Source organism: Urocampus carinirostris, chromosome 8 (assembly GCF_059441175.1).
Source record: "Urocampus carinirostris isolate Australia breed hairy pipefish chromosome 8, RoL_Ucar_1.0, whole genome shotgun sequence".
NCBI lineage: Eukaryota > Metazoa > Chordata > Actinopteri > Syngnathiformes > Syngnathidae > Urocampus > Urocampus carinirostris.
Window position 1 is genome coordinate 39,080,452 of NC_142356.1, and position 21,962 is coordinate 39,102,413.

The 21,962-nt window shown below is 39.6% G+C and overlaps 1 protein-coding gene, 2 long non-coding RNA genes and 1 pseudogene across 4 annotated transcripts; 2 read left to right on the top strand and 2 right to left on the bottom strand.

The window, feature by feature from the left end:
• Positions 1-5,244: 5,244 nt before the first annotated feature.
• LOC148361846 (uncharacterized) lies at positions 5,245-6,520 on the top strand. Its single transcript, XR_015851227.1, has 2 exons — positions 5,245-5,296; positions 6,053-6,520. It is a non-coding gene; the product is annotated as an uncharacterized LOC148361846 (long non-coding RNA).
• Positions 6,521-6,603: 83 nt separating this feature from the next.
• LOC148361847 (uncharacterized) lies at positions 6,604-7,773 on the bottom strand. 2 transcript variants are annotated; one of them, XR_015851226.1, is made up of 3 exons: positions 7,640-7,679; positions 7,396-7,562; positions 6,604-6,979 (listed from the first exon to the last, which is right to left on the bottom strand). It is a non-coding gene; the product is annotated as an uncharacterized LOC148361847 (long non-coding RNA). The 2 variants fall into 2 exon arrangements; XR_015851225.1 differs by having other exon boundaries at positions 7,396-7,773.
• Positions 7,774-12,876: 5,103 nt separating this feature from the next.
• Positions 12,877-13,055, top strand: LOC148361848 (U2 spliceosomal RNA; annotated as a pseudogene).
• A 1,523-nt stretch (positions 13,056-14,578) lies between these two features.
• On the bottom strand, positions 14,579-18,116 carry pde6ha (phosphodiesterase 6H, cGMP-specific, cone, gamma, paralog a). Its single transcript, XM_088342654.1, has 3 exons — positions 17,979-18,116; positions 16,214-16,332; positions 14,579-15,086 (listed from the first exon to the last, which is right to left on the bottom strand). The coding sequence occupies exons 2-3, from the start codon at positions 16,321-16,323 to the stop codon at positions 14,969-14,971; spliced, it is 228 nt and encodes a 75-aa protein (XP_088198780.1). The 5' UTR covers positions 16,324-16,332; positions 17,979-18,116; the 3' UTR covers positions 14,579-14,968.
• Positions 18,117-21,962: the final 3,846 nt, after the last annotated feature.

The window sequence follows — 21,962 nt, forward strand, 5'->3', positions numbered from 1 at the left end:
ACCTTGGTTTGATTTTTGTTTTTGTCATATGCTAATGAGGGCGCACCGTTATACCTAAAGAAAGTGCAAGTTAAGCGGCCGTAATAACTTACAAACTTCTTGCCAGTAAATGTAGACCGCATTGGTTACTGTGGATATTTTTAACGACTGTAAAACGCATACAATAAAGTTATACATTGATTACAAACAAATTAGAAATTAGTATTTATACACATTAAATACTGGGATCCACTGCGTACGCTGATTTCTGACTACAAAGTGACCCACCCCACATTAGACAAAGTCGAAGGCCAAAAGCTTTAGAACAGATGACCTTGTTTCGATTCTGATCAATCCACTGCAAATTGAGTTGATCGTGAAGCCGCCCGCATGCCTTTATCCATCTCAAACATTTCTCAAAGTTAGTTTTTGGATGAGGAAAAACGACAAACCTACAAATTGTTTTGGATACACCTGATCTACATTACAAGTTCCCCAAACACACCCTTGAACGAGTTTGATACAAAGCACTTTACAAGCGTGTGGATCCAGTGCCGGTTTTAGGCACGGGCGAGGCGGGCAGCCGCCCAGGGCATCATTTTTTCTCGAACACATGAGGGGGCGGCATGAGAATTAAAATAATAATAATTGTTGTTATTTTTATTATTATTCACTGTATCACTATAAATAAAATACTTAGTTGGCGGCTTCTGTCTTCCAAATAACGCAAATTATTCATGAATTTGAAAATACAGGCTCCGCATTTTTTTGAACTGCGTGTAATGGAGCATTAATCACAAAATAATGGAGCAAGTTGCTTATAGCGATATTGATTTTGCATCAAAGAAAGCATTATTCAGCTACATTTCTTTAGTTTGCTTTCAATTGTGTGTAATTATTTTATTTGCTGTATAAGAATTTTTCATTACATTTTATTATCTTATTTGATTTCATATTTTATAAGTGAATCAAAGAAGCAGAATGAATCGAGGAAGCAAAGTTTTGGGTGCTCTTCGGAGAGTGATGAGCAACAAGAGTATGAGTATGGATTTTAAGAGGGGACTGTATGAGAGTGTGATTGTGCCGACCGTGTTGTATGGTGCAGAGACTTGGAGCCTGAACGCAGATTTTAGAAGGAAATTAAATATTTTTAAGATGTTTGAGGAGTGTGTTAGGAGTGACAAGATTGGATAGATTGAGAAATGAAATTGTGAGAGACAGAACTGGATTAGTAGTGGAACAGAGCAAGCGTGTGGATAAGAGAGTACTCGCTTGGTTTGGACACATGGAGAGGATGGATGAGGAGCAAAAGTTTAAGAGGATCTACAGAGCAGAAGTAAATGGAAGGAGACCAAGAGGAAGGCCGCGATTCACTTGGATGGATGATGTTATAAGTGCACTATAGATAGATAGATAGATACTTTATTCATCCCCGGAGGGAAATTCACATTTCCAGCAGCATCCCTGAGCTGAGAACAATACAATAATAAAGCAAAAAGAATACAATATACAAATACCCAGTGTGACGTGCAAATGCCCACTGTAGCGTGTTATATAGAATATCTAAATAGTGCTACACAGAATACATATTGCAATAAAATTCGGTAATATGCAATGTAGGTGGTGTGGTTTAATGTGGGCTTTTACTCTGCCGGGTAGAGTTAAAGAGCCTCATGGCATGAGGAAGAAAAGATCTCCTCAGTCTGTCCGTAGTACAAGACCGTGACAGCAGTCTGTCGCTGAAACTGCTCTTCTGTCTGGAGATAATGCCGTGTAGTGGATGCGATGGATTGTCCATGATTGACCGCAGCTTTTCCAGTGCCCGTCTCTCAGCTACTGTTGTTAGGCTGTCCAGCTCTTTGCCCACAACAGAGCTCGCTTTCCTAGCCAGTTTATTGAGACGAGAGGCATCCTTCTTCTTGACGCCGCCTCCCCAACACGCTGTCGCATAGAAGAGGGCGCTTGCCACAACTGTCTCATAGAATATTTTCAGGAGCTTTTTGCAGATTTTGAAGGAGGCCGGCCTTCTGAGGAAGTAAAGTCGGCTTTGCCCTTTCCTACATAGAGCTTCTGTGTTGGCAGTCCAGTCCAGTTTGTTGTCCAGCTGCACACCCAGGTATTTGTAGGTCTGAACAAATTCCACACATTCTCCTTTGATGGTTACAGGAACCGGGTGAGTTCTGGTTCTCCTGAAGTCCACCACCATCTCCCTGGTCTTGGTGGTGTTCAGGTGCCGATGGTTTGCGTCGCTCCATCGGACAAAGTCCTGAATCAATTTCCTGTACTCCTCTTCCTGCCCATTTCTGATACATCCCACGATCGCAGTGTCGTCGGCAAACTTTTGCACATGGCAGGACTCAGAGTTATATTTAAAGTCCGATGTATACAGAGTGAATAGGAACGGAGAGAGCACGGTCCCCTGCAGAGATCCTGTGCTACTAACCACAGTGTCCGATGTACAGCCCCCCTGTTTCACATACTGGGGTCTGCCTGTCAGGTAGTCAGTAATCCATTCTACAAGGTGTGAGCTAATTCCCATCTCTGTCAGTTTCCTACTCAGTAGCAGAGGCTGTATGGTATTGAAGGCTCTGGAGAAGTCCAAAAATGTAATCCTCACAGCCCCCTTAGCCCTATCCAGGTGAGAGAGGGATCAATGTAACATGTATACTATAGCATCCTCCACTCCCACCTTCTCCTGGTAAGCAAATTGCAGAGGTCTAAATCTAGTGGAAGTTAGAGCTCTTGTTGGTAAAAAGAATGAGTGGAGAGGTGTTTTGAAAGGATAGTGGGATGTTTGGACGCGTTCTAAGGGATGGGCAGGGCACTGTATGATGCGGCAGGTGTAAACCAGTGAAAGCTGTCGGGCCCTGCAGTTGAACAGAAGAGTGTGTTGTGTCACCCTGACCTGAGTGACATGGCCGCTTTCTTGTCTCCCATTTAATCTGGAGGGACGAAAGCATGACCAACTTGGGTGCCGAGGTGCTTGGGCAGTTGGGTTGGCCATGGTCCAAACAATTTGTGTGTGATTTTTTTTTTTTTTTGCTACTTTTTCCCCTTTTTATTTTCTTTATTTTTTATTTTTTTTGGTTTCTCGAGGGATATAACCAGGGTAGATAGATAGATATTACTGTTCTATTCACAATTTTCAATGAATAGTTGCCATTTTTATGCATGTGGTGTATTTATATTTATTATTTAATCATCTTCGATAATTATTTGCTATTTTTTGTACATAGTGTACAGTGGAACCTCGGTTTTCGAACGCCTCTCAGTTTGAACAAATCGGAGTCCGACCACAATTTTGAGAAATTCTTGCTTCGCTGTTTGGTCAAAAAATCGGAGTTCGAACGCCGGTAATGCGTGAGTGCGTACGCTTGTGTGCGATGCTGAGCGGTGTACGGGTGTAGATCGCTCTTTTCCTGACCAACTGTTATCGCGTGTGGACGTGCTTCGTTTTGCTTTTGCTTTTAATATAGGTGTGCCAAGTGTTTTAACCCCTAATTATGCCTCTGAAGAAAGTCAGTGCAAGCAGCAAAGTTGCTACAGGTGAAAAAAGAAAAGTAGTGCGTACAACTATTGCATTTAAGAAAGAAATAATAGCAAAATATGATGGAGGTGTGCGAGTGTCTGATCTTGCCTGCGCCTTCTGCTGACCACCACAAAGGTAAGAAATCCTATTCATTATTCTTTTCTTTATCCTTTTTTTTATTTTTACTCGTTCATGTTAGCGTAATCTGTCGTACGGAAGATTACAATAACGCTAACGTACGATTAGCCTGGTTTAGCTTTAAGTTTACGCTGTTGTTGTTTTTTTACCGCTAGAAGGCGCCGAATACACACTACCATTAATTAAACCGATCTTTCCAAAATGTTGGTTTTTGTTAATGCAGTACTGTGTATATAAAAACGAGTACATTTGTTTGCTAATAATGTATTTTCTTAAGCATTGTTAGTGCGTTAACTTAAATAGTAATTGAAATGAGCAAAACGACATGGTTGATCATTTAAAGATATGAGTAGGGCCTATTTTGCGAATATGCTAAACAATAATAAAAATAATTAAAAGAAAGATGTAAAAGCCAGGTGAAACATCTTCAACTATGGAAGCCCAAATTGTGTGGAAATTCAATGAATAAACCAACACACCAATTAATAAAACGAGCTTTTGAATTTGAAATATTTTGCTTAATAACGGGAGATTGACCGATGTGTAGCTATTCATTTAAAAATGAGTGTGCCATTATCTCATATGTGTTTAATTTTTTAAAATATGTTAATCAAAATGTATTTTCAACAAGCACAAAAGGTCAAGTTTTGTCAATATAAATTTGAAAACATGGAGTGTTTTAAAATCAGAGGTAATGTCAACTGTTGGGCACATATACAGTAAAATGTATTGATATGTTTGGGGGTGGATTTTAATTCATTTTAAAATAGGTACCGTTATTGCTCAATACTGAATGATCTCAAATAGCTCTCATTTTCGCCAAGGGCACTACAGGTATGGCAAAGGGTAATATCGATCTTGTCCACTAGAGAGCGGCAGATACAGTAAAAATAAAAATTGGTTCATGGCAAATTCAAGAGCGCCGTGAACTTTACTGAACTTCAATTGGTGAACTTGTTTCAGATTTCAGAGTCTTTTATTTCTTTTTTTTTTAATGCTACTTGAATTATAGCAGGGGTCCCCCTTTGTTTCATTGTCATCCACCAAAACAGCCACTGTCAAAGCAGCGTCTTGCCATTTTAGAATAGTTACGAGCTCTTTTTAATGCTTTTGTCTAGCTTGCGTTTAAGCTAATTTTTGAAGTTCTCGTATTTTTGTTTATCCCTCGTTCCAAATGCCAAAATGTTGATTTTATTTGTAAATATAGTACTTTATTTTTCCTTGGAAGTACAAAAGGAAACATGGCTGAAAGCGGGGCCGCAATGGGCCCCATTTTCAGCCCGGGAGTGTTCTACCCAAAGGTGTTGTGCCTAAATTCGACTCCCCTGCAAAATCTGACTCCCCTACGAGTGAACGCGCACCATGATTCCCAGCACTGCATTTCCGACTCCTTTTGTTGCACACTTAGGCTGCGTCCCATTCTTCGCACTTCCACTCGCTATGTGCCCTAGTCACTCGGTTTGCGCGTTCACGTGAAAATGGGGTGTGTCCCGATACTCTCAAGACCGAGGCAGAAGTGCCCTCAAACCATGTCGTAACCACTTCAAGACCGAGGGGGCTCTCGACCTCACTTGGCGGCGAAGTGACTACCCAGAAAGCTTTGCGAATTCTCAATATCAACAAACATGCCCGAAAAGGAACCGCACAAATGTAAGTAGTTTTCCACAACCACGCATGTATTTGCAACAAAATGTATTGAGATATCTTAGTTAGACGTAAATGCAATAGAAAATCGTATTTTCGCGTTAAAACACGAACATTGCAAAATCGCTACTTTACGAAGTGCACTAATCTACCAAGGGAGCTGGCAAAAAAAAATCTTCACGCTACAAACTGTAAAGTAGGATAACTGCAGAAAATCACGGTTCAGCCCATCCCTGTTTTTATCTTAAACGAGTCGTGCTTTTACATTTACATGGCCAGTCGCTAAAGGAGCATAGTCAGAATACCGTTCTGGACATAGCGCTTGTTTACTGCACACAATTTCGGGTGTCGTGTTTTATTTACAATATGATTCTTTCATGTGAGATCAGAATGCATTAGTTTTCATCATGCATTATGAGTAATGTCTCCGAATTTCTCGTGGAAATACAGTTGAAACAAACTACTATCACATAGTCCACTGCCTTCTCTGTAAACACATATTAAGTAAACTAATTACCTTCTCAAAATGTTGTCCAAATGTGGAGACAACTCTAAAGCATATGTGATGCTGGCCAATAGAAGGTTCATACAGCCATAAGAATAACATGTCATTTTTTTGTATCTATTCACTATCAAATAATCATCCAGAACACATCCTATAATTTCCTGTCTCATATCAACTTGTTGAGCATCCTATACACAGTTGTTTTTGTACAATACATCAGCATTAAGTAATTCTTGTTTTTTCCACCCAACCTAAAGGCCACTGTAGAACGTCCCGTGGAAGAGCTGGTCACCATCACAGCTACCACGCCATCCACACCACCGGGCACGTCGTTGGCACCTTCTAATCGGGCGCCAAACCCCAAATCACCCAGAAAAAAAAGGAAGCACGATACACTCCTTGACTTTTTGAAAGCGGAGTCTGCCGGAGCGAGGAAAAGGCTCGAAGAAACTGTGGCCAAAACTGAGCGGTTCCCGTCCTTTTTGGGAAGCTCGTGGACAAATTTCCAGAACAGTGACATCTCTGCAATGTTTCCCTTTGTTTTATAAAAGGATTTTTTTTTAATTATTATTAAGAACTCAATGAAGTTCCAGTTTGTGTTTCCAGCTTTATGGAAGTATTGGTATATTTTTGTTAAAATTTGTGACACATTATTTATTTACTATTATGTATTTTGGCCCAATGTGAGTTTGTTTTTCTGAAAGTAAACTATTATTTAAGCTGGAGTGATTTGTAGTTGTTTTCTGTCCAACAGTCACATAGTTCACACACAGTATCTCACATCATTATGAAATAAACCACCAAGGTGTTACTCAAAATGAAGATGTTTATTGAATAGTAATGCAGAAAAGCACATAATGCAAATGTGGGTCTGACTTCCAGAGCCTAAAATATGGCTTTTGGGCAATTTATTCCATATTAACTGTGGACAATTCTTTGTACGGTGGACCTGGGAAGCCTGAAGACCCGTGACACCACACGGTAGGACAGAGCGTGGACCAGCCAGTACACGTAGATCAAGACCTCCAGCCATGGCCCTGTTCCCTCTTTAGCAGCTCCTGCAGGGCCCACATAACCTTCTTGCTCAACCTTAAGTCCTGAATGAGTTCTGACTCCACATCCAACCATAAGCACAGGATGGGAACATTCCTGTCCAACCTGTCCACGCTTATGGGACAGCCACTCTGGAACACAATAGATAACAAATCAATTTAGACATAAATGTGGGCATAGAAAAGAAAAAGACCGCTTTAACTGTGATGTAAGCATCATGAAAAAATGTTGAAATTACCTTTTTATATTCAATGACAACTCTTTTGAATTAAATTCCTTATGAACTAAGGTTTTTGGGTCGTACAGGGAAGTTTGGTGACGATATTATGCCAGCTAAAGGGTCAGGTGGACTGTTCTTGTGTTTGTTTACGTTTCGTCATGTCACAGATTCAAGACCCCTACAATATGTCATAAAATGGCATTAAGATACTAATAAGTAGATTGCCATCTATGTCTACACAAACTAGGGTATTATGTGAACGTGCATTGTATGTTAACTCTTACTGTATATGACCGAACGGGTCATTTTTTTAATGAGTGTACGTACCTTGTAAAGATGAATCAGCACTACATAGCGCCGAAGCTGTCTTCAGTATAGCACATTTCTCCTCCGTTGATTGGAGACACGGAAAAGATGAAGAGCTTTCAGGCAATCGGTAATAACACAGCAGTAGCGGGCATTTTTAACGTTGCACGAACTCTCCAACTGACACACTACAGGTTGAGACTCGAGTTGTTTACATGTGACGTAGACCAATACGTCACTGAGGTCTACAGCCAATTAATATTACCGCCATCTCCTGGACAGGGGTGGAACCTTGCAAGTCTTGTCCAAACCATCTCCATTTGCACTCCACTCGCGGAGGGCACTCCTCTATCGAGGGACCTCACTGGAGGGTTCTCAGGGCCGAGTGAGAGAAATGGGATTGGGCCATAGTCTCCATTATGTGTTTATCAAGGCATTTTGATTGGCGTGATTAAAACCAAACCAAAAAACGATCGTAGTCTATATGATTTTTTTTGGTTTGAACAAATTTATTGACACTAAAAACAGAAAACAATCATGACAATCTCAACAGCAATTAAGCACATTCACAATATTATATTCCAATATTACGTTTTAACAGCAAACACAAAGTGAGGTTTGAACAAACCTTCTCGAAAATCTTATTATATGATGAGTTATTAAGACATGCAAACGTCACCAACACCGGAGGCGATCCAATGTAGCAAAATGCTATAATACTTACGATCATGACCAGTTGTATTCAAGTTGTCAAGTCATGTTTATATGTATAACTATTGAGTGGTAAAGTGTCAGGGCATGGGGTGACTAGGAAGCTCAATGAACTAATAGTGAGAGTAAATCTTTTGCCTAGCTTATGAGGTATTGATTTTGTAACTGGGAGATGGAATAGGAGCTTGCTCTGTCTACTCCACGCGGTAAAACTCAAAAACTTCAACATGAGTAAAATGAAGAAACCTTGAGAAGGGACGGCACATGAGGTAATCCCCCTTCCTGGATGACCAGGCTGCAAATGGATGTTATAATAACAATTAATACTCAGATATCGACAATAGGAAATATAGGTCATTCATATAATATAGAATAGAAGTGTGTTTTAAGCCTAGATTTAAACAGTACCACTGAGGTTGCAGATCGAATCTCAGGGGGCAGAGCATTCCACAACATCAGGGCCCGAATGGAGAACGCTTTTAAACCTGCGGTTCTCTTTTTGGCTCTTAGGTTCACTAGTAGACCAGCATTTTCAGAGCGAAGGCACCGGATCGGAACATGAGGACATTCGGAAATGAAATCTGAAATTTGTGAGGGAGCAAATCTTTATTTAGTGTACTATAATAGCCCTGTTGTAATGTATGTTTATTGCATGTAGTTGTTCACTGATTGTTGAAACAAGAGGACCATTGTAAATGAGGCAGCTGCCAAAATCGAACTCCCCCCTAACTCCCAAAAGAAATCGTGTCTTTTCCTGTTTCCCGCCCGTAATTGTTCATTTTTGTCCTGTTTAATTTCGGTCTCCAGTTTTGTTTCTGTCTGTTTTTGTGCTGTTGTTATTTTCTCCGTTTTTTGTTCCCGTCTAGTTTCTCTGGTTTATTTTCGATATCCTGATTAGTTTTTCTATCCTATCTGGCCCTACCTGTCCGGTATCGATCCAATCTGTCCGATATCAACTTGGGCAATTGGAATCTGTCTCGCCGGTCTCTGGCTTCCTGTCCTTCCACGCCAGACCGGCTTCATGCATGCATGACTCCCCATTTCCCGTAAAATAAAAGGCTTGTGTGAGAACGTCACGCGATTGGGTCCTGTATCTGTTCTGGTTCTGACAAGCAAGGGAGTGAGATATTGGCATAACCTGCCGAATCATAAACTCATTATACATACTAAGATCGCGACACGAAATTAAATATCCTTTAAATTACTCTGTAATTTCTACCCTGATATAATTTATTAAGTAAAAAGAAAATCACAAAAGAAATTGACAGCAACTTTTTTGATTCTTGCTCTGAAACTTATTTCATTTGTTTCAGCATTGTATTTATGTTCATTTGTTTTGGCAGCATTCATGTGATTTTAGTCACGATAGTATTAAAAAGATGCCATTATTGTAAGAATATATTATTTGTGTGTCTTTTGAAACTGGTTGGAGGCTAAATTATCCTTTTTATTTTACCAATGTGTTATTATCAATGTCTGAATATCACATTAAGTCAAGTCAAGTCATTTTTATTTGTATAGCCCTAAATCACGAAGAGTCTCAAAGGGCTTCACAGATTATTACACTATATTACACAGACTATTTTTCAGCCGACGAGAAGAGCAGGTTATTCATATGCTATGGAGTAGAAGTGAGTTTTAAGTTTAGATTTAAACATTTCCACTGAGGTTGCAGATCGGATCTCAGGGGGAAGAGCATTCCACAGCACCGGTGCCCGGATGGAGAACGCTCTCGAACCAGCAGAACACTTCTTTGCTCTTGGAATCACCAGAAGACAGGCACTCTCAGATCGTAGGCTTCGGACCGGGACATAGGGGCAAATCAGATCTGAAAGATAAGAGGGAGCAAATCCATGTATGATTTTGTATAATACTAAGAGAACCTTGAAATCACGTCTAAGGCTAACTGGGAGCCAATGCAGGTTAGCCAAAATCGGTGTTATGTGATCGTACTTTTTTGTCCTAGTTAAAAGCCTCGCCTCATTTTGTACCAGCTGAAGAGCCTTGATTCTAGACTTCGGGAGACCAGAGAGTAGTGCATTACAGTAATCGAGACGGGAGGTAACAAATGCATGAATTATAATTTCCGCATCCGACTGAGACAGTATTGAACGGATTTTAGCAATGTTACGAAGATGGAAGAAAGCGGTTCTAATAATTTTCTTTACATGCATTTCAAAGGATAGATCAGGGTCAAATATGACACCTACATTTTTAACTGAGTCACTCTGTGTGACGTGGCATTTGTCAATGTTCACAGCAGTTTTTGAGAATAAGTCACGGCATTTAGATGGACCAATGACTAACATTTCGGTCTTTTCAGAGTTAAGACGCAATAAATTGAGTGACATCCACTCTTTTATCTCAATGAGGCAGGCCTCCAAATTTCCACAGTTTATTGTGGGAGATTCCTCCAACGGAAGATATAGTTGAGTGTTGTTTGCGTAGCAGTGGAAGCTGATATTGTACTTGCGAATAATATCACCTAATGGAAGCATGTAAATGCTGAAAAGAAGTGGGCCAAGCACTGAACCCTGCGGAACACCACAGGTAACATTAAAGGGCTCAGATGTCATTTCACCATATTTAACACAGTGCGTCCTATCTGAGAGGTAGGATCTGAACCACGAGAGGACGGTTCCTGAGAGACCAATCCATTTTTCCAACCGTTCTAGTAGGAAATTGTTGCAAATTTTTCAGAAAGAAACCATCATTTTCCTTGTTTTATAAGCAATTCGGGCAATATGTTATCTCAATCAAATCTTGAGATAAATAAAACGCCTTAAAATATGCAAATATAACATTGTATTTTACACATTGTTTTAGTGGTATAGCTAGGCGTTTCCAAAAGTGGCTATTTGGTGACGAGCAGTTCACAGCCCTTAAAACTTTGCCTTTGTGTTGTTTCCTTTGGCCATTTGTTAGACATTGTGAATGAGTTGTTTGACTTCTATTTCTAGACGTCAACCCATGATTTTCCACACTTGCGCGTAATAAAGGTGCGTAAAAATGAATCATAATTGGCTTTGGACACGTTTACATTCGGCTTTGTTTTGAATACACACCGTAAATGTATACACAATAATGTTGGAAGTTTCATTGGCTAACCAAAAGTATCAGTCAACATTTGAATAGTCACTATTAGCTAAAGATCTTTGAAGCTATATTGGTCATGATCTTTTTTTTATTTTATTTTTATTTTTTTAAATACAGGCCCTCATAGGCTAAAGACCATTAATAAAATGCTCCAAATGGCTAACGGAAGTATTAAATAATCTGACGAGTCTGTTTATTTTTAAAGGGGAGTAATAAAGCAAAGCAGACGGATTTCAACAAAGATCATCAAACAATGCAGGATTGCTTTTAGGCAGATTTTTTTAATCTGTCAGCATTATCTTTTGTTTTACAGTAAATATTTTACACGGTTGGAATCATTGGACCTTCGTGAATATAACCCGACCATATTTACGGGGAATGGTATCATGAGCTGATTCAGAGGAGTAATATAGGTGAGCTATGTCGGCTTTCTAATTTTAGGGCATCTTGTTTCAAACGGATTTGGATGTTTCTTTTTGAAATGGTGAGCATATCATGAATCCTAAGATTTCAAACTTTCAAATGATATGTGGCATGACAAATTTTATTGACTGGCGACATCATGAAGACACGACTTTCTTTTACGAACAGTCTGACGGTGGGCCGTCGGAACGTTAAGGTTTTCTTAAAATAACACAGAATCATCCCAAAGTTAAATATCTATATTTATGAACAGGGCTCTCTCAGAAAATTAGTATACCGTAAATTCCGGAATATAAGCCGCTACTTTTTCCCCAAACTTTCAACCCTGCGGCTTATTCAGTGATGTGGCCAATTGATGTAATTTTTCTAACGGCCGCCAGCGGCACTCGAGTACAAATCGTAAGATTTAGACCGGTGGAATATATACGCCAAGGAAGACTGCAACTTCTTGGCTTGTGCATAAATTAAATTAGCGTAAACATACCCTCATCATGCAAAATGCAAAAAGAAAGGCACGTCAAAAAATCCACCATCACCAACGGGTTCCGAAAAGCCAGTCTGCCGCGTGACGGAGAGGAGGGCACAGAATCAGGAGTGGATGAGACTCCCAGCGACAGTAACAGCGCGAGTGAGGCTGCAGGAGCGTGGGACGACGTCTATATGACAAAGTTTCTTTCCGACACTGAGTAAGACGACTTTGATGGCTTCAGTTCTAAGGAGGAAGATGAGGACGGTTTACCGTGATTTTTACAAGTACGGTATGTTTTTTTAACAGACCCGTTTACTGTGTTGCCAGCGTGTTGCTAGCGTATTGCTACCATTAACTGCCCTGTCACAGGCACCGTTTGGGATGAAAGTTATATTATTATTAAAGCTTTGAAAACTCTCTCGGTGTACCGTCTTTCTTTGTAAATATGTGTAACCATGTATAATATGTATTTGCAACTGTATATTTTTGTAATGTATCTATTTGAGACACTTATTCTAATATGTTTTGCACGGGCGAATGAGAAAGAAGGGGCGGGACAAACGCGGGGTGACGGGAAGTGGGGTAAAGGTGAGACCTGTTTGTGGATGCAGCGGACAATAGTGGATATATATTTTTCCCACCCTTACCTTTGGAAATATACACTTTTTTTTCCTTGGATTACTTTCAACGGGACCCGGACTCTGCAGGCTTGCATCAAACCTTAAGTACCGGTATCATTTTCCGTTCATTTTGCTGGCTGTGTCTTTTAGACTCTGTACTTTAATAAAGGACATTCTAGGTCCTTAGCTTGGCCTTGTGGTTCTATCGTATGATCCCAGTTAAACGGCAATTGGCCTTTTGTGTACTTTCTATGAAGTCACTATCTTTGATTTTTGCATTTCGGAGATGGAATATGAGCTTGCTCTGTCCACTCCACGCATCGGCCCGGTATTGCAGTACCTCCGGGAACGGTGCATTCGCAATGATCGTAGCAAGGCTTTAGGGCTAGGACCTTAGCTTGGCCTTTTGGCTGAGAGTAAGTGTCCCGGCTCCTAGGCTTTGTAGCGTATTATGAACTGACCGATAACGGATAATGGATAATGAATAACGAAGAAAGATCAATAACCCTTAAACCCCCCCCCCACATTCCGTTTCAGAATAAGAGCTTGCTCTGTCCACTCCACGCATCGGCCCGGTATTGCAGTACCTCCGGGAACGGTGCATTCGCAATGATCGTACCAAGGCTTTAGGGCTAGGACCTTAGCTTGGCCTTTTGGCTGAGAGTAAGTGTCCCGGCTCCTAGGCTTTGTAGCGTATTATGAACTGACCGATAACGGATAATGGATAATAAATAACGAAGATAGAACAATAACCCTTAAAAACCCCAAAACCCCACATTCAGTTTCAATCGTGGGACTTAAAGTCGGGTTTGGGTAAATTTTGTGTTACAATTTTTTTAATGTGGGAGCATGCGGCTTATATACAGGTGCGGCTTGTGTAAGTACAAAATCGGTTTTCCTCTTAAAATGTGGTGGGTGCGGCTTATAATCAGGTGCACTCTATAGTCCGGAATTTACGGTATTGTGATTAAGTACTTTATTTTCTGATGTTTAGTAATTTTGTTTTGTGCAGCCCTTTTAGACTTTTTGTGATTAAGGACTAAAAAACAGCTAATATCTCATACATTCTTGATTCTTTACAAGTAGACAGAAATATTGCTTGTCTTTTATTGTTTTCATATTAACTATGATGACTTTGAACCAAATGCAATATTGCACAACCGTTACGATACCAACGTTATCACGACAACCCTGTATGTAACATCCCACATGCCGACATTTCTTGTGTAAATACCATGTAAATTATAACTATAGCCTTATCCCCCTTGTCTTATAACATTATCTTCTCTGTTCCTTTATCTTCTTGCTCATACCTCACTATGAATGTGTAAAACTGGAGTGTCATGCCCAATTTGGTTGTCACAATATGTTAGCCCATTTGTAGCAATGACAATAAAGGTATATTCTATTCTATTCTTCTATTCTATATTGCTGGTAATAGCAAAAACTTCCATCAATCCATTATCTGCATCACTTACCCTCACTAGGGTCACGGGGATTGCTGAAGCCCATCCCAGTGGGCAGGGGACACCCTGACCCGGTTGAAAATGCAAATAGTCTATGTTTGGATATCAAAATATCATGGAAAATTATAGGCAGTACGCCTTAATCAGCTATATTAAATTAGTAAATGCTTTTAGTATTTCAGTTGATGACATTTGTTTTTTCGATTGCATTACCAAAGTTAAACAACATCTCCAATATTCAAATTTTCTGAGACAGTCCTGTAAATGCCTAAATCCTTGGCACTTTGCAGCGAACCGCTATTTGTGTCCAAACACTTTTCCCCCTTATTTTCAAATTTCATTTTGTGTTTATTGTTCATGTATTTTCCCATTTTACTACTGTTAGTTGAATTCAATTAAAAAAGACTCAGAGGCACATGTAAATCGGGGACAACATTTATTGACAGTTCTATTCAACTGAACTCCAATTCCTACGGAGGACACTGTCCAAGTTGCCGTTCACATAGTTCATAAAAATAAAAATACATTTCTTCCATACATAGCTGTACAATAAGGACTGGTTTCAAGGTGCAAGGGGAAAGGCAGGTAAGGATGGGTAGCAGGATGGTAAAAGTCCTTACTTTAGTGCATAGTGAGCCTTTTTGTGGTCCAAAGAGAAGACATATTTCAACATGTTTGCACGGTTAACACAAGTGAGCAATTTTGCATGTTGTGCCTAACACAAGAAGGTCGTTGAGGACGAGTGGGGAAAGTGAAGAGCAGGTGTGAGGTATAACGCGCCGAAAAAAAGGAACGCTTGAGGAGGCTTTCTAGACAATTCCGTATTTGGCCAGGTCACTAAGCTCCATGTCACCGAAGGCTTCCCAAGGGCAAACCACAGTGATGTCCGTGCCAAGGCCTTCCATGCCGGGGATGTCGTCACCAAACCTGATGAAAGGATATGCAAATGTCACGTCAAATTGGAACACACCTGGCAATTTGACTTCCGTATATCAAATGAGAAGGGGTTTTTACACTGCTTTGTGGTTATTCTTCTTCTACACCATTAAAACACAGAATTTGATGAACAACCAAACCTTCAAGTCTTTATCTAAATGCCAGGAGTCTCCACCCCAATTTTGATCAAATAGGGAATTCGTTGGAATTTTTCAAACGCAAATCCGCCATTTTTGCAATGTCAGAAACATGGATAAATGAAAAAAAAAAGGAAGTGAAAGACTATGATTTCCACCTTGAGGGCTACAAAATGGTATGTGTAACAAAAATTAAAAACTGGTGGTGGTGGTGTTGCAATTTTTACCAAGAAGAATATTGAATCTCTTATATCAAACATAGAAACTGTGTGAATGTATTACCGTAGAAATGAATGAGAACGTAAAAAAAGAACCATATTTTGCGGACTATAAAAAACATAAAAGTGTGCCCTATAACCCATTGCACAGAATACGGTGGATAAGACTAGAAATGCATACAGTAAGTATATGTTACGTGTTACCATACAAAGTTTTACCCTAATATCAGAACGTACTATGCAAATCAGCGTCGTTGCACAAGAGTAAAAATAGTGTAATAATGGGATAAGATCTAATGCCGTAATATGTACCCATACACACAGAAGCTCTTACTGTAGTCTCCATGTGCTTTACAGTCCACTACACCTTATGTATGAAAAATATGTTACTTAAAATCTGGTGCCTCGTAGTGCAAAAAATTTGCTACAATTGTTAATTGCTTGTACACCTCATCTGATACCAAGTTAAAAGACTTCACTTCAGTTTATAGAGACCTAATGTTTATGTGATGATGAGATGTAATTAATATTACCTATAATTACTTGAAATATGAATCTGTTTATATCATTTGATTAATGTTAATAGTGTTTGGACTGTCAATGGGATGGGACCAAGATAAGCTCTGGCTTATTCCCATCAGCTCTTCTTTTCTTTCTGTTTTTTTTTATAACTGTTTATCAAAGTTGTTGATTTTCAATTCATTTTTTATCTGATGAACGGTGTTGGAAGAAATGGCAATCAATCAATGTTAAATTCACTCACCCTTTCTGGCCTGGTTTCGGGGCCTTGCTCTTGAATGTGCGAGTGGTCCTCTGCTTGAACTTGGGGGGTGCCTTTTTGTCAGCGGGAGTTGCAACTGCTGCGTCTGCCATTGTTATGATCTGGAAGTCCAATTTAAGAAGCGTTAAATCTTTCTTTTTTAATTTTCTCTAAAGATGGCTAAGGTTCAGATGATCTCACCTGCAGATTAAGTTTTAAATGCATGTGTTACGCAAACGGCTTTGTCTATTTTTGACCTGGGCTTTAGAGATTACTCTTTTAGTCAACACCAGATAATCACTGGTTTACCTTACTCCGAAAGACAATCAGTCCTCAGTTGTAATCGTTTTTAATCTTTGATCAAGTCTTGCCTAAGGAAAATTAACCAGATTTATATGAAATTAGGTTTATGCTCACATTTTCAGGATCTGTCTACAATCTTAAATATATGCCACTTTTTTCCGCTTTAAATGAGAATCATAAATCCGAGATAAGTGTGTGCAAATATACTCATCATCCATTATATTAAAAAAACCTACTACCCACTACTGCTATTGGTTTGAACGTTTTTACCCTTTTGCACTTTTACCTTATTAATTTGTTTTATTTACCCTAAAAGGCTAAAAAAATGTACAATGACAATAAATGGCATTCATTAAAAAGTTTATTTTTAATTTGTTCTTTTCACAAGCTAGGAATTCAAATTGTTTATCCCCCAAAAGTTACTTCCTTTGTGCAAGAATTACCCCCAAACAACTGAATCTAACTGGAATTTTATATGAAAACAGGGAAAAGAGAATAACTCCAGGTTAAAAATTTGCAAAAGATCTAGATGCGAAAAATAGAGAACATTTGCTGCCCTACCTTACCAAGTAAATTCTAATAATTTTCATAATTTTTTACTCAGTCTGGATCGAAACATAAAATATTGTGAATAGTTTTGTCAAGATAATAAAATGTTGTTTATGAAATAAAATGAAATTACCTAGAAGCAATTCCCTTTGAAAAATAGGTAGATTCAACTAAATTGAAAACAAATATTGGAAAAATGACATTTCTTCATATCTGTGTATACTACTCTTTCCTATTAATTTGTTTTCATTTTATAATGTACATTACTCAATATTGACTGTTGCTAACAAATTTCTGCTTCATACTAAAGCTCAATCAAATTATATTATATTTTTATTCACACCTCCCAAATATTATGTCTGGTGCCACCTGAATCTTTCTAGTTAAAAAACGTTTACCCCAAGTCCTTTTTTAAAGACAATAATTATTGTGTATATCAAGGGGTCTCCAACGTAGTTTCTGCGGGCACCAGGTAGCCGCCTAAGGGCAGCTGAGCAGCCCGCAGACCTGTTCTGGAAGTACCTCAACAGTGATGGTTCATGGTCATTTACTAGAAAGCAATTTGGTAGTTGACTGAATCTGTTTACCCTATTTCCAATAATTACCCTGGTAATAACATGGTAACAACATAGTGATTACATGTAATTTCAGAAATGCATATTAAACTGGCATCCCTTTGCGTTATTTCGTAACAAAAAGGAGCTGTCCGCTTAAAAATGTTGGAGACCTCTGGCTTGGATTGATTTGAAGAAAGAGAAAATACATTATGTAGCCTACAAGAAAGACATCTTTTATCAACTGTTTAACTTTGAATTCAGATATTGAATAATTTAAAAGATAACTTGTTTTCCCTATTAGTCTAAGAGTCTGAAAGTCAAAAAGTAACAGTTTTAAGCACATAAATTGGAGTTCTTACCAGTTGGTTCTGAGTGTCTCAGTTGTTCTCGTCTGTTTGAGCTTGAGTGCCGTTTGTTCTCCTGGCGTCTCTTTTATACGCTAACTGCTAATCCCTTTTGCACAGGTCTACCTTGGGCCACATGGACGCTAATTGGGCTCAGTGCTATTTCTGCAGTTAGAACAGGTGAAGATCCAGTGTTACGTAAGAAAGCACGCATGACTCAGGAATGACGCGTGGTAAATTTTGTTTTTCTAGAGTTTAGTAATCATCCATTAGCCTGCTAACATAATTAGCAAACACAATGTACTATAACAAAATATAGAATATAGAATATACCTTTATTGTCATTTTTACAAAATGGGTTGAACATATTGTGACAACGAAATTGGGCGTGGCACTCCAGTTTCATATTTAACAGTGAGGATAAGAAAAGAAAACAAAGAAAATAAAGGAACAAAGAAGATAAAGATGATAATTTACACAACATTTACACAAGAATTATGGGCATGTAGGATGTTACATACAGTTTTGGGATCGTATTAGTGCAATATGCGGCAGTACAAAAATAGGCAACATTGTGCAAAGTGAGCAAAGGCATGAATACAATTTTACATCTGTATGAGATAATGTGTTTGCAAGAGTTTCAGTTTTTTGTGCGGTGTGTGTTAAGGGTGGTAATGGCTCTGGGGAACAAACTGTCTATGAGTAAGTTTGTTTTTGTTTTGTGTGACCTGTAGTGTCTGCCAGAAGGCAGCAGGTCAAAGAGGTGGTGGCCGGGGTGAGAAAAGTCCTTGATGATGTTTTCTGTCTCTGCTGAGGTAGCGAGAGCAGGCAATGTCCTCCAGACTGGGTAGAGAGCAACCAACGATTCTCTGGGCTGTGTTGATGACCCTCTAAAGTGTTTTCCTGTCTGCTGCCGTGCACCCAGCATGCCACACCGTAATGCAGTATGACAGAATGCTCTCCACAGTGGCTTTGTAAAAGGACACCAGCAGCTGCTGTTTCAGGTGATTTTTCCTGAGCACTCTCAGGAAATGGAGTCGCTGCTGGGCCTTCCCTACCACCGCTCTGGTGTTTGCAGACCAGGAGAGGTCATAGGAGATGTGCACACCCAGGAATTTGAAAGAGTGGACTCTCTCTACAGAGTCTCCTTTTATAATGAGTGGTGCTGGGTTCCTGCCTTTCCTCCTGAAGTCCAGTATGAGTTCCTTTGTTTTTGTGGTGTTCATTATGAGGTGGTTTTTCGAACACCATGTTGTCAGTGACTCCACCTTATCCCTGTACGCCGCCTCGTCCCCTTCAGAGATGAAGCCGATCAAGGTAGTATCGTCAGCGTACTTAACGATTGTTTGTGAGGTGGGTCAGTGAGCAGTGGGAGGTGTAGAGGGTGAAAAGCAGGGGGCTCAGTACACATCCTTGGGGGGAGCTAGTGCTCAGTATTAGGGTGGGAGGGACGTGGTTGCAGAGTTTTACGGACTGTGGGCAGTTTGAAAGCAAGTCCATTATCCAGTGGCAGATGGAGGAAGAGAGTCCTAGGTGAGAGAGTTTCTCCACCAGGATCTCTGGGATAATGGTATTGAAGGCTGAGCTGAAGTCCAGAAAAAGCATTATGACGTAGCCCCCCCGGTGGTCCAGGTGTCTCAGCGCGGTGTGAAAAAATGAGAAACGCTTCACGAATTGGGGTGCTGGTTGCTGGAAATCGGCCTCTATACAGTGCCGTGAAAAGAATTTGCCCCCTCCTAATCACAAAGGATTCTGATCATCATACCAATTAAAATATTACACAGAGACAAACCAAGGTAATACAAAATGCAGTTTTAAAATGTGTATTCCATTTATTAGTGAGTTGAGCCACCTTTGGTAGCAATTACAGAAATAAAATGTTCACGATAATTGTTAATGAGTCATTCATAACGCTATGAAGGAATTTTGGCCCACTCTTCTTTTCAAAATTGTTTCAAATCTGCAATATTGGAGTGTTTTCTTGCCTGAACAGCTCATTTATGGTCCCACCAGAGCATCGCTATTGGATTTGAATCCGGTCTATGACTCCATATACTTTTTTTTGTTTTCGCTTTTTGAGCCATTTAGAGGGAGACTTGCACTTAAGTTTAAGGGCACAAACTGATGGCTGGATGTTCTTCAGGATCTTCTAGTAAACACCGGAATTATTTATTCCGTCAACCGCAGCAAGTTGTCCTGAACCCAAGGCAGCAAAGCAGCCCAGTTACAGCAAGTGTTCATGACTCCTCTATGAGTAAGACAGTGGCCAAAATGGTATCCATGGGATAGTTCCCAGGCAAAACCACTGCTGTCACATTCAAACACAAAGACTCATCTCATATTTGCCAAAAATCAAATTGATTATCATCAAGACTTTCAGAGAAACTGATGAGTCAAAAATTGAACTTTTTGAAAGGTGCAGCGTGATGGTCTGGAGCTGCTGTACTGCCTTAGGACAGGGAAAACTTGCTGTGGTTTCCAAAACAAAAAGTTCTGGTACATACCAGAAAGATCCTAACGGCAAATGTCCGGCCATCAGTTCATGCCCTCAAATTTAAGCGCTCTTGGATCATGCAGCAGAAACACGATCCAAAACACACCAGCAAGTCGACCTCTGAATGGTTAAAAACAAAACAAAAATAAAGTTCTGGAGTAGCTAAATCCAGATTTGAATCCAACTGACATGCTGTGGTGTGACATTATGGGGTAGTTCATGCTAGAAACCCATCCAATATGGCAGATTTGAAATAATTTTGCAAAGTTGAGTAGTGTTGTGAAAGACTCACTACCAATTATCTTAAACATTTGATTTCTGTCCTCGCTGCCAAAAGTTTCCCAACTCGTTCAGGGGGGCAATTATTATTTCACAGATATTTCATTGATTTTTCTGTGCCTTAATAAATGGACTCAAAATTTCAAGACTTTCATTTTCCTCCGTGTTTGTCACTGTGTGATGATAAAATTGGTTTGATGATATGAAACGGGGGCAAGAAGTTGCAGGCCACATTGAGTTGAAAACAAAATGCACAAGGCCAGGCTGGAGAAAAAAATGGCTGATTGATGTATTGACTATTTGTATAAGCCAATAGAGTCTTAAATCCGATATCTCGGCAATACACGGGGAAAAAAAAGATGACATCAACCAATCCATTTTTTCTCTGTGAATTTACCTGCTCAAGTTATGTTTCATTGTCTATTTATTTATAAAGGGACTATTTCATCCCATTGGTTTTGAAACACACAAAATATACAAATCAAAATATTTATTTACAAATAAAAACCTTTATTAAAGTAAAGGGTCTGCGTTTATATAGCGCTTTTTAAGTCACTGCAAACCTCTCAAAACACTTTACAATTTGTTTCACACTTTGCCTTCTTACACACTCTAACTAACCTACAGCAGTGTCAGTCATGCAAGGCAACTACCTGCTCATCAGGTGCATTAGGGATTCAGTGTCTTGCCCAAGGACACTTCAACATATACAAGGAGGAGCCAGGAATAGAACCTACGCCCTCTTGACCCCAAGAGAAGCACCATACCACCTGAGCTACTGCAGGCACTAAATTTGCATTTGCAACAATTTGCATTAAAAAGCCACTTTCAAGACTGTCTCTAGGCTGGCCTGTGATCGCCTCAGGATCCCGTCAGATGTTCTGGAAGAAGTGGCTGGGGATAGGGGGGTCTGGACTTCCCTGTTAAGGGGAGGAGTTGTAGACTGGCCTAAATTGCATCATAAAATACTGCAATGAAAACAGCGAGGGTCGGCAACAAGCGGCTCTGAAGTCGTATGCGGCTGTTTGGCACTCCTTATTGGCTTCCTGGCGGTTTTTCAAAAACGTTTGACACTGGAAAATCATATTGTTTCTACCGGAGTACAAAATGACAAAAACGTTCTTAACGTATTTTATTGAATAAAGATATACACAGTATATTCATACAGTATGTGTTGCCTTCCTTAAGTTTTTGGAGATTCGAACGTTTTTTTTTTGGTCCATTAT